This window comes from Calidris pugnax, unplaced genomic scaffold (genome assembly GCF_001431845.1).
Source record: "Calidris pugnax isolate Ruff unplaced genomic scaffold, ASM143184v1 scaffold41, whole genome shotgun sequence".
NCBI classification, from domain to species: domain Eukaryota; kingdom Metazoa; phylum Chordata; class Aves; order Charadriiformes; family Scolopacidae; genus Calidris; species Calidris pugnax.
This window is the reverse complement of record NW_015094509.1, coordinates 8,063,345-8,076,969: the sequence shown is the minus strand read 5'-3', so window position 1 is coordinate 8,076,969 and position 13,625 is coordinate 8,063,345. Positions and strand designations below refer to the sequence as shown.

General features: G+C 44.8%; 1 protein-coding gene across 1 annotated transcript in view; it reads right to left on the bottom strand.

The window, feature by feature from the left end:
• The window catches only part of LOC106902038 (neural-cadherin-like), a 71,232-nt gene that overhangs the window by 33,856 nt on the left and 23,751 nt on the right, over window positions 1–13,625 (bottom strand). The window contains exons 11-17 of the mRNA XM_014965203.1: window positions 8,982–9,154; window positions 8,701–8,868; window positions 7,536–7,785; window positions 4,442–4,569; window positions 3,378–3,564; window positions 3,073–3,216; window positions 1,145–1,428 (exon numbers count right to left, since the gene is read on the bottom strand). Coding sequence (XP_014820689.1) covers window positions 1,145–1,428; window positions 3,073–3,216; window positions 3,378–3,564; window positions 4,442–4,569; window positions 7,536–7,785; window positions 8,701–8,868; window positions 8,982–9,154 — 1,334 coding nt within the window. The remainder of the gene's footprint in view (window positions 1–1,144; window positions 1,429–3,072; window positions 3,217–3,377; window positions 3,565–4,441; window positions 4,570–7,535; window positions 7,786–8,700; window positions 8,869–8,981; window positions 9,155–13,625) is intronic.

The following is a 13,625-nucleotide window of genomic DNA, read 5'->3' as shown; positions in this document are numbered from 1 at the left end:
TCCTGCACTGGTATCAATACAGGCTGGGGGATGAAGGGATTGAGAGCAGCCCTGACAAGGACAACTTGGGGGTGTTGGTGAATGAAAAGCTGGGTGTGAGCTGACAATGTGCTCTCACAGCCTAGAAAGCCCACGGTATCCTGGGCTGCATCAAAAGCAGTGTGGTCAGCAGGTTGAGGGAGGTGATTCTGCCCCTCTACTCCACTCTGGAGTTCTCAGGACCCAACCTGGAGTTCTGCATCCAGCTCTGGAGCCCTCAGCACAGGAAAGTCATGGACCTGTTGGAATGGGTCCAGAGGAGGGCCACAAAAATGATCAGAGGCTGGAGCACCTCTCCTATGAGAACAGACTGAGAGAGTTATTTAGCACAGAGAAGAGAAGGCTCCAGGGAGACCTTATAGCAGCCTTTCAGTACCTAAAGGAGGCCTACAGAAAAGATGGGGACAGACTTCTTAGCAGGGCCTGTAGCAATAGGACAATGGGTAATGGTTTTAAACTAAAAGGGGGAAGATTTAGATTAGATATAAGGTAGATATAAGGAAGAAATTCTTTACAATGAGGGTGATGAAACACCAGAACAGGTTGCCCAGAGAGGTGGTAGATGAATCATCCCTGGAAACATTCAAGGTCGAGTTGGATGGGGCTCTGAGCAACCTGTTCTAGTTGAAGACGTCTTTGCTCATTGAATGGTGGGGTTAGACTAGATGACCCAAACTATTCTACAATTCTGAGATTGAGTTCTAGAGTCCTTGGTAATATAAATGTAGCCAAGGAGCCTGTGACTTAATTGCATGAGGTACATGTGCCAACCACGCTATACTTATACAGTTACTCAAAATATGCTACCTCTGCTTTGTAAAGGAAAGCCATCATGTTTTTCAACATTTAGAATCATAGAATCAGTTAGGTTGGAAATGACCCTTAAGATCATGGAGTTATTTATGCTGGTCAAGGGAGCAAGACCATCATGCAAATTCAACCAGGCTTTCTTTATTCTCTTCTTTACAGAATGTTGCTAGCTAAATCCTAATACCAGGGCTCACCCACCCTAAAGAAACTAAAATCTTTTTGGATTTGTGTGGATGGATGGGATTGAGCTGAACAAAAAGTCAGGTTTTGCCCTGCTTTGTGCAAACTGCTTTACCTTTAGGACAAGAACAGGCAGATCTGTCAGCTCCTCCAAGACGCTGCCCTGGTATTCATTCTGAGTGAAGACTGGTGCTTCGTCATTCTTATTGACAACACTGATGATGATAAGAGTGTGGTTTTCCCATTTTCCATCAGAAGCTACAAGCCGGAGCTCATAATGTTGTTCTTGCTCATAATCCAGAGGCTGAGCGATGAAGACAGTTCCAACCTCAGGTTCCACATCAAAAACTCCTTTCGCATTTCCTGATGTGATCTGATACCTTAGTTTGGCATTTGCACCTACAAGAGAAAGCAAACAACTGCTGCCTGTCCACTCTCTGAATGCTCAGTGGACATGTATCCAAGAGAAACCTCATTTGCCCAGACTGTTACACTCTGTGTGGGGGATAAAACACAGACACAACCACAAACAGAGTGACCCATGTGTGTAATGTGAAGGGTTTGTGTATGGTAGATTGGGGGTTAGGTCTGCATTTATATTAACAAATGTAATTTGCAGTCACAGACAAGCATCTGTTTATTTGTAATGAAGGAATTGTGTGCCTCTAATTTATTGTACATTCACTTGCAATTATAAAAAAGTAACATTATTAAAATACTGGAAGCTATTTTTGCTCAATGTTTCTTAAGCCTCCCATTTCAAATGGCAATATTCCTGAACTTTATTTTTTTTAACCACTGGATGGTGCTAAAATATCACAGTCGTCCTCAGTTATGAGCAAGAATTAATCTCAGAACATTCCACCTGCATACAGTAGCAACTGTTTGATTGTTGCAATATTGCAATATATTTAGGGACAAGAAAAAAAATAGTAAGATTGGTGCTTCATGTTTACTTACTTGAAAAAGAAAATACATGGCAGTGCATTTCATGGCAGAAAGTCATTTCCCAAATTAAATAGGTGAACTGCTAGGAGTAGAAAGAACTTACAGCGTATTAAGTTGTGAGTCAGGTGTGGATGAGAAGGCTAGAGCAATATGGATGGCAAGAAAGTGAACAGGCTGTGCTCAACATCAGTGCTTGGAAGAGCGTGGCTGCCTCTGCAGCATGAGTTTAAGCATCATTAAGGTTTTAAATGGCTTCTTTCCCAGGCATGACAGCACTGCCATCAAAAGGAATGGTCAGCTCTTTCCTGCTCCCAGCAACCTGTCCCGTGGGTGTTTGTTTGGGCTCTGCCACCAATGCACCAGCTTGCCTTCTTTTTTCCCATGGGTTTGGTTTTCTCCAGCAGGTTGAGCTGGATCAACCCATGAAAGGAAGAAAAAATCTGCAGAGGAAGCTAAGACAGGAACTGACTGGTGGTGCATGCTGCTGGAGACTGGTTCAGCCCATCTGGTCTCACCACACTGTAGGAGAAGTTTCACACCATCACAGCTGATGAAAGTGTGAAACCAAAAAGAAAGTCTGGCTTTCCCTTTTTTCCTGCCTTATTCACGTCTTCTCCCTGCCTTCATTTCTGGCCATGTCATCCCACATTTTCCACTGTTTTACAGATTCTTCCACAAGCACATTCATCCCATGAACTCACCAAAAAGCACACAGGTTGGATTTTCTTGCAATACTAATAAGTAAAACTGATTCCCAGGCAGATCTGGAAAGCGTGGGAGTCAGCAAAAAGCAAGCCTATGCTCAGGAGTGAGTGGGTTTTTGTTACCTCTTGTGAAGTTACACCGGGGTTGTGACTCCAGGTGACTTCATTCTGCCCCAGAGAGATTGCCAGCTAGCTGAACCTTTGCACTGGGAACCTGAGCACTTAATAAAATAAAATGTTCCAGTGTTCCCAGAACTTCTCTCCTCACTTTTACAAATGCTTGAAATGCTTAATCGTCTCCTGAACGCAGAGATTTGTTTGCCCATAAAGGAAGTAACCCAACACACAGTAATACTAGGAGGACTTCGAAAGACATGCAGGGTCCACTCACCCTCATCTTCATCCTCTGCTTTTGCTGTCACAACAGGACTTCCAACATCCCTGTCCTCGTCTATGCTGACCTCATACACTGGCCGAGGAAATGCCGGGGCGTTGTCATTCACATCACTGACAAAAATCCTTACGTAGGCTGTGTCTAAGAAGGAGATATAAGAGGAACATGCAGACTAGAAATGGCAGAGGTGGAATACCTTGTATCATATTCCAGACAGCTCACATATCCCCCAAGGCTAGAAAAGTTAAGAAGCCCAATGTCTGATATCTTTTACCCAATATGTAATTCCTTACTAGTTTTACCTGTGTTGGGCTGCCCATGGACACCAGGTCTAGCAGATTCTGAAGAGTCCTGAGACTGAACTTCAATCAAGTAAGAGGCTCTTTTCTCTCGGTCAAAAGAGGCAAGGGTGGAAATAATTCCTGTCTCAGGCTCAATGGTGAAGAACTGGTAATCCTCACTGGCATCTTTCAATATTAAGTAATGAACCTAAAAAGGAAACAGTTAAGAGAGGTTCAGTTTTCCACACTCATTTGTATGTCCAAGTGCTATGACCTCCCTCCTTCTCCAGCAGTTGCCTGGGTCTGTTGGCAAAGTAGCAACACTCTGAGGAAAGATAGCTCATCTGCACATATTTTTTTCTAAGCCTTCTGCCCATTTTGATATTAAAAAACCCACCCCAAATTCTCAATCAGAAGAACATCTGTACCAGTGATATCAAGGCCTATCAAGCCCAGTATCTAATCTCCAACAGTGGCCAGTAGAAGCAGTTAAGAAAGATAACGAGTAACAGAAGGACAGAGAATGAAAGGAATGACATCTTCCCTGGTGTCTCCCCAGCATGCACACAAAACGAGCACTTTCCTTCATAACTCTGCTTTTTCCTAGGATTGGGTCATTCTGACAACGATGGTCAAATATTGGTTTGACCAACCATTTGACCAATGATGGCGAAATGAAGCATTTTTTAACTGACCATATTTAAACAGCTGTGTCTAACTGACCATAATCACTGGTGTTCAGTTAAATAGTGAGCTGCAGAGGCAGGAGTTTGGAAACACGTTGTGCAGCCACCTCCACTTGTCTTGTCACGGGAGCAGCCCCAAGAATCACACAGCAGTGCTTTGTCACAGCTGCTGGATCAGGATGAGCTGCTATGATGCAGGATCCCCAGACTGTGAGCAGCATCTCCTCTGCCTGCATCCCATATTATACACATCAGGCATGTGCTAGACAAACGCTTGACAAGTGCTGTACGAAGTATTTGTGGCTCATTACCCTGTCATCTGCTGTCTGCGCACACTCACTAATTAACAATACTAAAACTTGCCTACTGGGAGGGAAATAATTGGATGTAAGATCAAACCTCTCCATGTAGGCCAGAATCCAAGTCCGTAGCTAACACCTGAACCACAGATGTGCCAACATCAGCTCCTTCTGGCACAGACACCTCGTAGTTAGAAGACACAAAGAATGGGACATTATCATTGACATCTGCAAAAGGAGGTGACAGGGACCATGGTAAGAATATGTTTGAAGACTTTTTTTTTTTTCTTTTTTTTTTTTCCTGTATTTTTTTCCACAGACATAATCTTGCTTGGAGAAAGAGCTCACAATGTTCATAGTATGAAACAATCCTGCTCTGGGTCTTCCCATTTTCATGGCAGGTGTCAGGAGGCGTTTTATAGACATTGAGTAGTTTCTGGGAGACAGTGGCCTAATCTCAGCTAAGGTACTAGCTAACGATTTGACCAGCGATCTTGTAAGAAATCCACAAATGCCAAGACCAGGAGGCCTTTCATCCATAATCCATAAAGAGCTTGTTATCTACAGCAGTAGGTTAATTTCAGCAGGTTATTAAGGGCTGATTAACACACAATGCAAATTAAACTTTCAGAGTCTATAGAACTGACAATGAACAGGTGTAGAACAGACTTTCCTGGCCTTTGCAGGGCAGTATAGCCAGAGTTATGTTAGGCTGCAGGACCTAACGATTACTTAAGATGCAGTTGAACATTAGCCTTCCCATGTCTAACTACTGGCTGATGTCCAAAGGAAGCATGCTGATCTTCCCACTCCTGTCATCCTGCTCTAAGCCATGGGGTCCTCCCTTCCCACGAGCTGGATCACGGGGCCCCGTGTTGACAGGGCTCATTGTGTGCTCAGAGAGACCAACTTTCTGGAGAGAAAAGGGCTATCTGAGACCTGACAGGCTCTGCAGCTGTGGAATCGCCACATCCAACGTGAGGGATGCGGTGGGATTGTGCAGGTGAAGGAAAGGAAGGGCTGCCCCAGTAGCAGCCAACTATAGTCAGGTGGGATTAGGCACAAGGCAAAGTCATGGTACGTTTACATCAGTGCTGGTCTTGCTTGTCTTCCTGGCCTGACCCTTCTAAAGACCTAAACTGCAAAAAAATATGTCAAGTGCTTTGAAGGGCCAGTTTCTGACACATTTTCTCCCTGAAAATGCCGCGTAGGACCAGGTGAGCACAAGGGACAGGCAGGAGAACTCTGCCAGTGCTGACTCAGATCTGGTTAAACTGCCCTGGAATCGTGTCCTCCTGCTTCACCCAGGACAAATCCGCCTGGTGGTCCTCTTTGTCCGTAAGACAACTGAACTCAGAAATGCTGCATAATGCCCTACGTCTTTTTGCACTTTTCACAGTTTAACAGCCACATTTTAAGAAAATAATTTTCCTGTGTCGTGGCGCAGTGCCCAAAACAGAGAAGCTGCAATGACAGTTCCTCAGATCCATCTGTCTTTATGAAGACCAGAAAAAATTCTTAATACCTCATTCTGCAAACTCTTAAGCACACATTTAGTTTCACTACTGCCACGTGACTCCATTGATTCTGACAAACAACTGTTTGCAGGACTGGTGTAACATTATGTGAATGAATTTGTACAGTAGGAAATGTATGTAAGCAGACATCATTTTATAGCTGTTTGACTAATCTGGGAACACTTGCAGAAAACACCAAGCATGACTTTTAATAATGTTATTTGTTGTGCATTGCACTGAATTTCCCTGGTCTGAGCAACTTAGCTGAAGACCCAGTCTATGATAGTAACATTCTATTGTAACCAATACCTTTTTCCTGCGCTAGGATGGTAGGGTAGGATCCTTAAAATCCTTTTTTTTTTTTTTTTAAATTGTTGTTGTGGGTAACAAATCTCAATTTCTTTCTTTCCTTCTTATATGCATAATCATCTCTGAAAGCTTCTTTTCTAACAGGCTTTTTCCCCCTATTTTATAGAAGAGAATATGTCTCGTTAATAGATAAGTTTCAGCAAATTCACTGAGGAAGGTAAGGAAAATGAGACGCTGTAAAAGCCTTCCTTTTCTGTGTGCTTGCGCATAAATGAAGAACAATTCCGCATATGAAACTTTGTGGTGGTTATTTTTCTCTTCAAGTTGTTTAACTTGCTTTTTTCTCCCCCTAATACATTCACATGTGTGTAAGCCTTTTTTTTTTGTACGAACTACTAAATTACTGAAAAAGGATTTTTGCTTGTGAGCAAAATGAAGTTTCTGCCAAATTCTGATACCAATAAGTGCACTACAGGAAAAAGCCTTTTGGGAGAGGGTCTATAATCTACAATGAGACTCAGACCCTGACTTTAAGCCCTCCTGTTCTACAAACCTGAAGGGTTTTTGCATTGGTGGACTGTGGAAGACTGGACAATGCTGTGCTGAAGTGAAGCAGGGAAGATGTGCTCCCATTCAATTTACCACTTAGGTCTCTCATTTCCATGGTGGTGAGCAAGACAAATGTTTTTTCTGGAGACTTCACTTATTCATGTTTTCATCTAAATGTCTACATATCAAAAGTAGCATTAATGCTTCAAAAAGTAGGGATTAAAGTCAGATTTGTAGTTTTATGTGGATCTACAGGAGTAGAGCCTTACAAAAAGATCCTACTATAAGGAGGGTTGGATCAAAGTTTTGAAAATTGCACCTATTGTAAGGACCTTTGCAGTTTCATTTCTGGAATTTTAATCTCAGTGTTCAATAGAAAATTTTGAATATAACAAAAAAAACCCCTAAACAGATTCCAAACACAAACCCAACCTGTCTGGGCTGTTTCTCTTTTTACAGCATGGATTATTTCCAGTAATGCTCATGTCTTTTCAACAGCTTGAAGACATTTACTAGATTTCTCCTCCTATCCAAAGAAAATCTTTCCAGTTACATTTATAAAAGCAAGCACTAGTGTTGCATAAACATTCAGACAGCCCATTTTTGCACTATTGCATTCCCACATTTCGTAGTTCTACCTAGAAATTGTCTCAATAGATGTTTTTAATGACTGCACAACTCCCTTTTACAGTATAGAAATGTACAAAGCGCTTTTAGGTGGCTCGGCATTTCACAGATGTTACCTTAATTCATGGTGTTGTACTAAAGATAACAAGAATATTGTTCTGAATGAGCTGTTCTAACAGCAGCAAAGCTTACCTGTTACGTTCACACAAACAGTGGTAAAGGAAGCTAAAGGAGTCATTGCTACGTTTTGTGCCCGGACTGTCAGGGTGAAAAACTTAGTTGTCTCAAAGTCAAGTGGTTCAGCGACTAGAAGAGAAGCAGATCCATCAGCTCTGTTTGGCTTCAGATAGAAACGAACTGGCATGTTAGTCTCTGGAACTTGACCCTCCTCCAGATTATACGTAACCCTGGGATCACCAAGAGGGGATGTGGCTTTGATGGTCTGAGGAAGAAAAGAGCCACCACAGATGTTCATGAAGCACAGGGTTGCAAGTGTCAAATGTTCAGATTGATGGCTAGAACATACACGCATGTATGTTCTCCAAGAACATACAGCCTCTATGACTTGGATAACAGACAAAAGAGAAACAGTTAACAGAGCTGAGTTTCCTTTTACAACATTTAGGTTTGATGCAGGTCGTTATTCAACAGTACATTTACCTGCCTGTAAATGTGCCAAGCAAGAACTGCATCAGTGGCTAAAGGAAATGCCTCCTCTCTCCTCCTTCCAAAACAAAAGCAATCCAAAAGGAGACCTTTTCTCCACTGAGTTGTACGTTCTACCAGGTGAGATACAGACAAAACCCAAATTGTTTGCAAGTGCTTGGATACTACAGGCAGGAGGAGGAAGGCAGGAATTACCTGGCAATTTACAGAAGAGACTATCCTCAAAGAATAAGTCTGCACAGGTTAAAAAGGAATTGGTTTGGGTTAGAAGAGCCGAAAGCAAACTACAGCCATTCCATCCTGCAGTCCTAAACTAAGAAAAGCTGTAGGAGAGGAGCAGGCAGGCAGCATGGTCCACTAAGGATGGAGGATTGAGGAACGAACCCTTAGTGGGAACACTCCAGGCACGGGTTTTGCTTCTCCTTCAAAGCCTCTGCCTGCAGCAGCTCACCCCAAGGGCTGTTGGTGTGAGAACTCACTGGGAAAACTGCTACCAGCTGAAGTGCTGGCCTATTCTGCAGCCAGTACTCCTGACACACGCTAACGGGGTACACAGCTGTGAGGGCTGGTAAGGAAAGAACACAAGGCAGCAAGGCTGCAGGGTGAGCGTCCGTGCGCTCCTAACGCGGAGACCAAGCAAGAAGTTGAAATGAAAAGAAGAGGGAGGGAAGAGATTGCACTTTTCACATACCACTATCTTGGTGTCGCGAGTGGTGTTTTCGGGGATGGTTACCCAGTATCTGCTCTGCTCCCACCGGGGCGGCTGGCTGAGCCCATTGGTGACAGTTACCGTCAGCTCCACGGTGCTGCTCCTGTTCCCTCCATCTGTCGCTACGATACAGCGGCTGATGCGGTTTGCCTGCGAAGCAAAGAGCATCAGGGACATTTGCAAACCATTCTGTACAATCAAGAGATTGCAATGGACTCGAGGGGTCGGGGGCTGCCCTGCTGTTCCATGCAGAGCTGCTTCACCTGGGACAGCAGGCGGTTCACGTAGACCCAGCCCGTGCTGGGGTTGATCTGGAAGTACTCCAGCTGGTGCTCCAACATCGAGTACGTGACGGCAGCGTTCACACCTTGGTCGCTGTCGTGAGCTGCCACACGGAGGAAACTGGTCCCCACCGGAGTGTCTTCGCCGAGGAAGTCTTTGAAAAGGCAAAAGGTGCTGTCAGCAGGTTCCTGCTCTGATTTAACAGGCTGCGTGTGATAGAAACACTGCTGCAAAACCTCATAGTCCCCTTGATGGGAGATTAAATGTTTCTGTAATGAGGCAGGTTGCAAAGTATTGTCACGAACAAGGTGCCTACAGTCCTCTCTCAGCTTCCCTTTCCCTGGACACACTGAGTTTCTAAAGGAGCTGCTAGTGAAGCAGGTTTAGTGACTCGTGCCTCTCCACGGAAGCACCAGCAAACCCCACAGAGCCCCCCGCACGCCCCACTGCTTCAGGTCATAGCCCAGGCTGATGGGCTCTGCTGCTGATAGGAGCAGGTTGGCATCAAAAGCAATTTTGTCTGAATTGGATTAATCCTGAATGCGTGTGGCGGCGGCAGCATCGCCAGCGGGAGGCAGCAGGTAATGGCAAAGCACGAAAGTGCAGGTCATAGTGAAGGTTTCCCCCCAACACAACAGCCCAGTGTTTTCACTGAATTTTTTAGAGTTGGAAGGGACCATAGAGATCACCTAGTCCAACTCCCCTGCTGAAGCAGGACCACCCAGAGCATGTCAGATCATGCCACTCAGGACTGCATCCAGGCGGGTCTTGAAAATCTCCAAAGAAGGGGACTCCACAACCCCCCTGGGCAGCCTGTTCCAGGGCTCTGCCACCCCCACCGTGAAGAAGTTCTTCCTCATATTCAAGTGGAACCCTTTATGTTCCAACTTGTGCCCGTTGCCCCTTGTCCTCTCACTGGCAACTACTGAAAGGAATCTGGTTCCCTCCTCCCTCAGCCCGCCCTTGAGATACTTGTCAGCATTAATAAGGTCTCCCCTCAGCCTTCTCTTCTCCAGTCTAAAGAGTCCCAGCTCTTTCAGCCTCTCCTCATAAGGGAGATGCTCCAGTCCTTGAATCATCTTTGTTGCCCTTCACTGGACTCTTTCCAGTAGTTCCCTGTCTCTCTTGAACTGGGGAGCCCAGAACTGGATGCAGGATTCCAGTTGTGGCCTCCCCAGTGCAGAGTAGAGGGGCAGAATGACTTCCCTTGACCTGCTGGCCACACTCTTCCCTATGCAGCGCAGGATTCCATTGGCCTTCCTGGCCACAAGAGCACACTGCTTGCTCATTGTCTTTTTACTGATCACCAGGACTCCTATTTCCTTTTTTTCAGAGCTTGTCTCCAGCAGGTCCATGCCTAACCTGTATTGATGCCTAACATTCTTCTTCCCCAGGTGCAGGATCCTACACTTTTCCTTGTTGAACTTCATTGGGTTCTTCCTTTCCCAGTTCTCCAGCCTGTCCAGATTTCGCTGGATGGCAGCACAGCCCTCTGGGGGGTCAGCCAGCCCTCCCAGTTTTGGAGAAGCTGCCCAGGGCAAGGATGCAACAAGCATTTTATACGTGCCCCTTTCCCTCAGGTCTCACTCCCTGTTCCCAGCAATCTGCCTGAAACAGAGACTGTGCCTTTCTGTCCGTAGTCCTAGACAGAGCAGACCTTCTTTGAACCTGCTTCTATGAACATCATCCAAAAGCCTGGTGGCAAAGGGTCACACAGCTGAAGAACCCATCGCACAGAAAAGTTATTTGTTTTGTCTTCCTAAAGCCTGATTCCTGGCAGGGACACCAACAAAACGATGGGAAATCGTGAGCAGTCATTTCCTACTCCTACTCCTCTCTGTGAGGCACAATTTTATATAAAGCTAACGCATCCCTGCTGGCTGCCTCTCTCCCATGCTCCCATCTCTAGCTTCATAGAATTGTCTAGGTTGGAAGGGACCTTTGCTCTGATCTGTCTTTGGTCCTGCTCTTCCCTCCATCCTCTGCCATCCAGCCCCAATTCCTCCTCCAAGTAGTCAGGGCTGCTTGCCTAATTGGGTTTTTGAGCCACTTCCATGCACTAAGGATCCATCAGCCCAGTGTGTTGGAACTGGCGGTGGGAAGGCTGTTGCAGTTTGGTTTAGACAACCCAGTCACTCTAGTTAATCACTTCTTCTTCAGAAACTGTTCCATATCTTTAATGTCTTTTATAGGTGTCTCCTTTAGCATTTTTGAGGTGGGACAATCAGATTTCCACACTATTTATAAAATGGAGTGGCCATGTTTTCTGTTTTTGGTTTTCTTCCTTAATATCTAGAGTCTGTGGCTCCAGGACAGTAATAAAGCCTTAAACCATCACCACTGCTTGCTCCATGAACACATGAGCATGAAAAGTTTGAGCTTTAATTAGCTTCCCTTGTCCCCCAGGACATTTAATTGGCCTAGGATTCATGTCCCTGGTATGTCAGTAACAGCAAAAGCTGCTCTCAGAAGAGATTTACTGGCACTAAAATAGATCAATGAGAATGGAATTTATTGCTAAGAAACACTGTAAAATACTCCCTTATTTTCTGTGTGTCTGTTAGCATTTATGCCTTTATAGTCAAATCCTGTTAAATTGTATTGTCAGAAAAAATACAAAATTACTTGGAAGGGCCATGCTCTCTCATTTCATGTAGTTCTGCTTGCTGCTGGCATAACTCTAACACTCACTGTACCATCCCTATTGCATAGAGTTAAGCATTTCTTTAATGTCTGTTTTGCAGACAGATGATAAGAAGCATGGTTTAATTCGGGGATTTGACCAACATCCTAGTGCAGAGGAATAAAGAACCAGCAGTTTCCAGGAAGAGTAGAAACCTATGACTAATGGCGTTTGATCTTGTTAGAGAAGCAGCTATTTTTAATTCTGTGACGTGCAAACATTGATTACTTATGTATAGATGCTGGAAAAGCGCTATGCATAAAGTGACCTCGTTATCTGCCATTTCCCCATCCCAAAGGACTGCTTTTGCTACAGGACCTTTGCTGGTTCTCTGTATTCCCGAAGAAAGGAAGAAAATCTGCCAATTCCTCAGAAGTGCCGAAGTCACTGTAATTACCAAATGTGACCTCTCAGCTTCACTATTATTTTTTTTTGAAAAAAAAATAATCCCAAGCAGTTTCACCTGAAGGACATGTCTGAAGGTAGAGTAGAAAGGTTCTTCTTTGCACAAACATTACCTTTACCTCAAGGACTTCTCTGCTCTGTCCAAAAATATTTCTCTCCAGTGAGATCACTCCCACCTGACTTCTCAGCGCCGGCTTGGCCAGGTTTGCAGAAACCACTGGTAGGAATGCAGAAATGGCTACTCCCAATCTGCACTTTTTAACCAATTTGGCAGTTGGAGTTAGTCACTATAAGACATTCTAAAAGGTGCAACACAATTTTCTTTCTGCCCTTGTGCATAACTCTGAAGTGTGGTGTATATTTAGACTATTTCCTAACAGGTCATTTCTCCTTGTTAAAATCCTGCCATATAAGCATCAAACCTCTAAAATGCTGGCCTCTGTGATGCTAAAGATGGCTTATTTATGAGCCATCTTCATTTTAATAAGTCACTGGTCACTGCTTGACGTTTCCACAGAATTGGCAGAACATCTCCAACGTGGAGTTGTCGTCACATGCGTCATCAACTATTTTTGGTATTCTTGCTGAGGCAATTACGCAAGGAAGGGCCTGCCCTAGTCCAGGAACTAGGGAGAATGCTCATCACCTGGGGTCCAAGAGTACTTGACTGTAGAATTCTACTGCAGAAGCATCAAGTAAAATTATTTTAAATACTGATGAAAAGCACATCAGGTGGGGATGAAAAAGGGAAAGGCAGCAGGGCAAAAGGGAAAAGCTAGCTCAGCAGCACAGTCACAGGAAGCATCAGGGCTCCCAGCCAATTGCAGGCTAGAAGCCAGGGATTTCGGGCTGTTTGACAAGAGATAAATACCACTCCAGCCTATTCGAACAGAGGTGCGGTGGCAAAGAGACACAGATGACAACCACTCTTCTAGTCAGGGCTACAAAGGTGATTTGGGACCTGGAGCACCTCTCTTATGAGCAGAGGCTGAGGAACTTGGGTCTTTTTAGTCTGGAGAAGAGAAGGGTGAGGGGGGATCTGATCAATGCTTGTAAATACTTAAAGGGAGGATGTCAAGAGGACGGGGCTGGTCTTTTTTCAGTGGTGCCCAGGGATAGGACAAGAGGAAATGGGCACAAACTTGAATATAAGAAGTTCCATCTAAACATGAGGGGGAACTTCTTGACTTTGAGGGTGGCAGAGCCCTGGAAGAGGCTGCCCAGGGAGGTGGTGGAGTCTCCTTCTCTGGAGACATTCAAACCCCGCCTGGAGACGTTCCTGTGCAACCTGCTCTGGGTGGCCCTGCTTTGGCCGGGGGGTTGGACTAGATGATCTCCAGAGGTCCCTTCCAACCCCATGTGATTCTGGGATGACTTCTCAGCTAGGAGGTCATGTTGTGTTTTGGGACACTGAAGAAAAATTCAGTGTGCAGGAAAAGCAGACAGGAAAAAGCTGCAAAGGGAATCTGGATCAGGTCTGCCTGGTCTGTAGGAGTGAAGATTGTCAATGTTTGTAAGAGTATTACAATGAATAAAG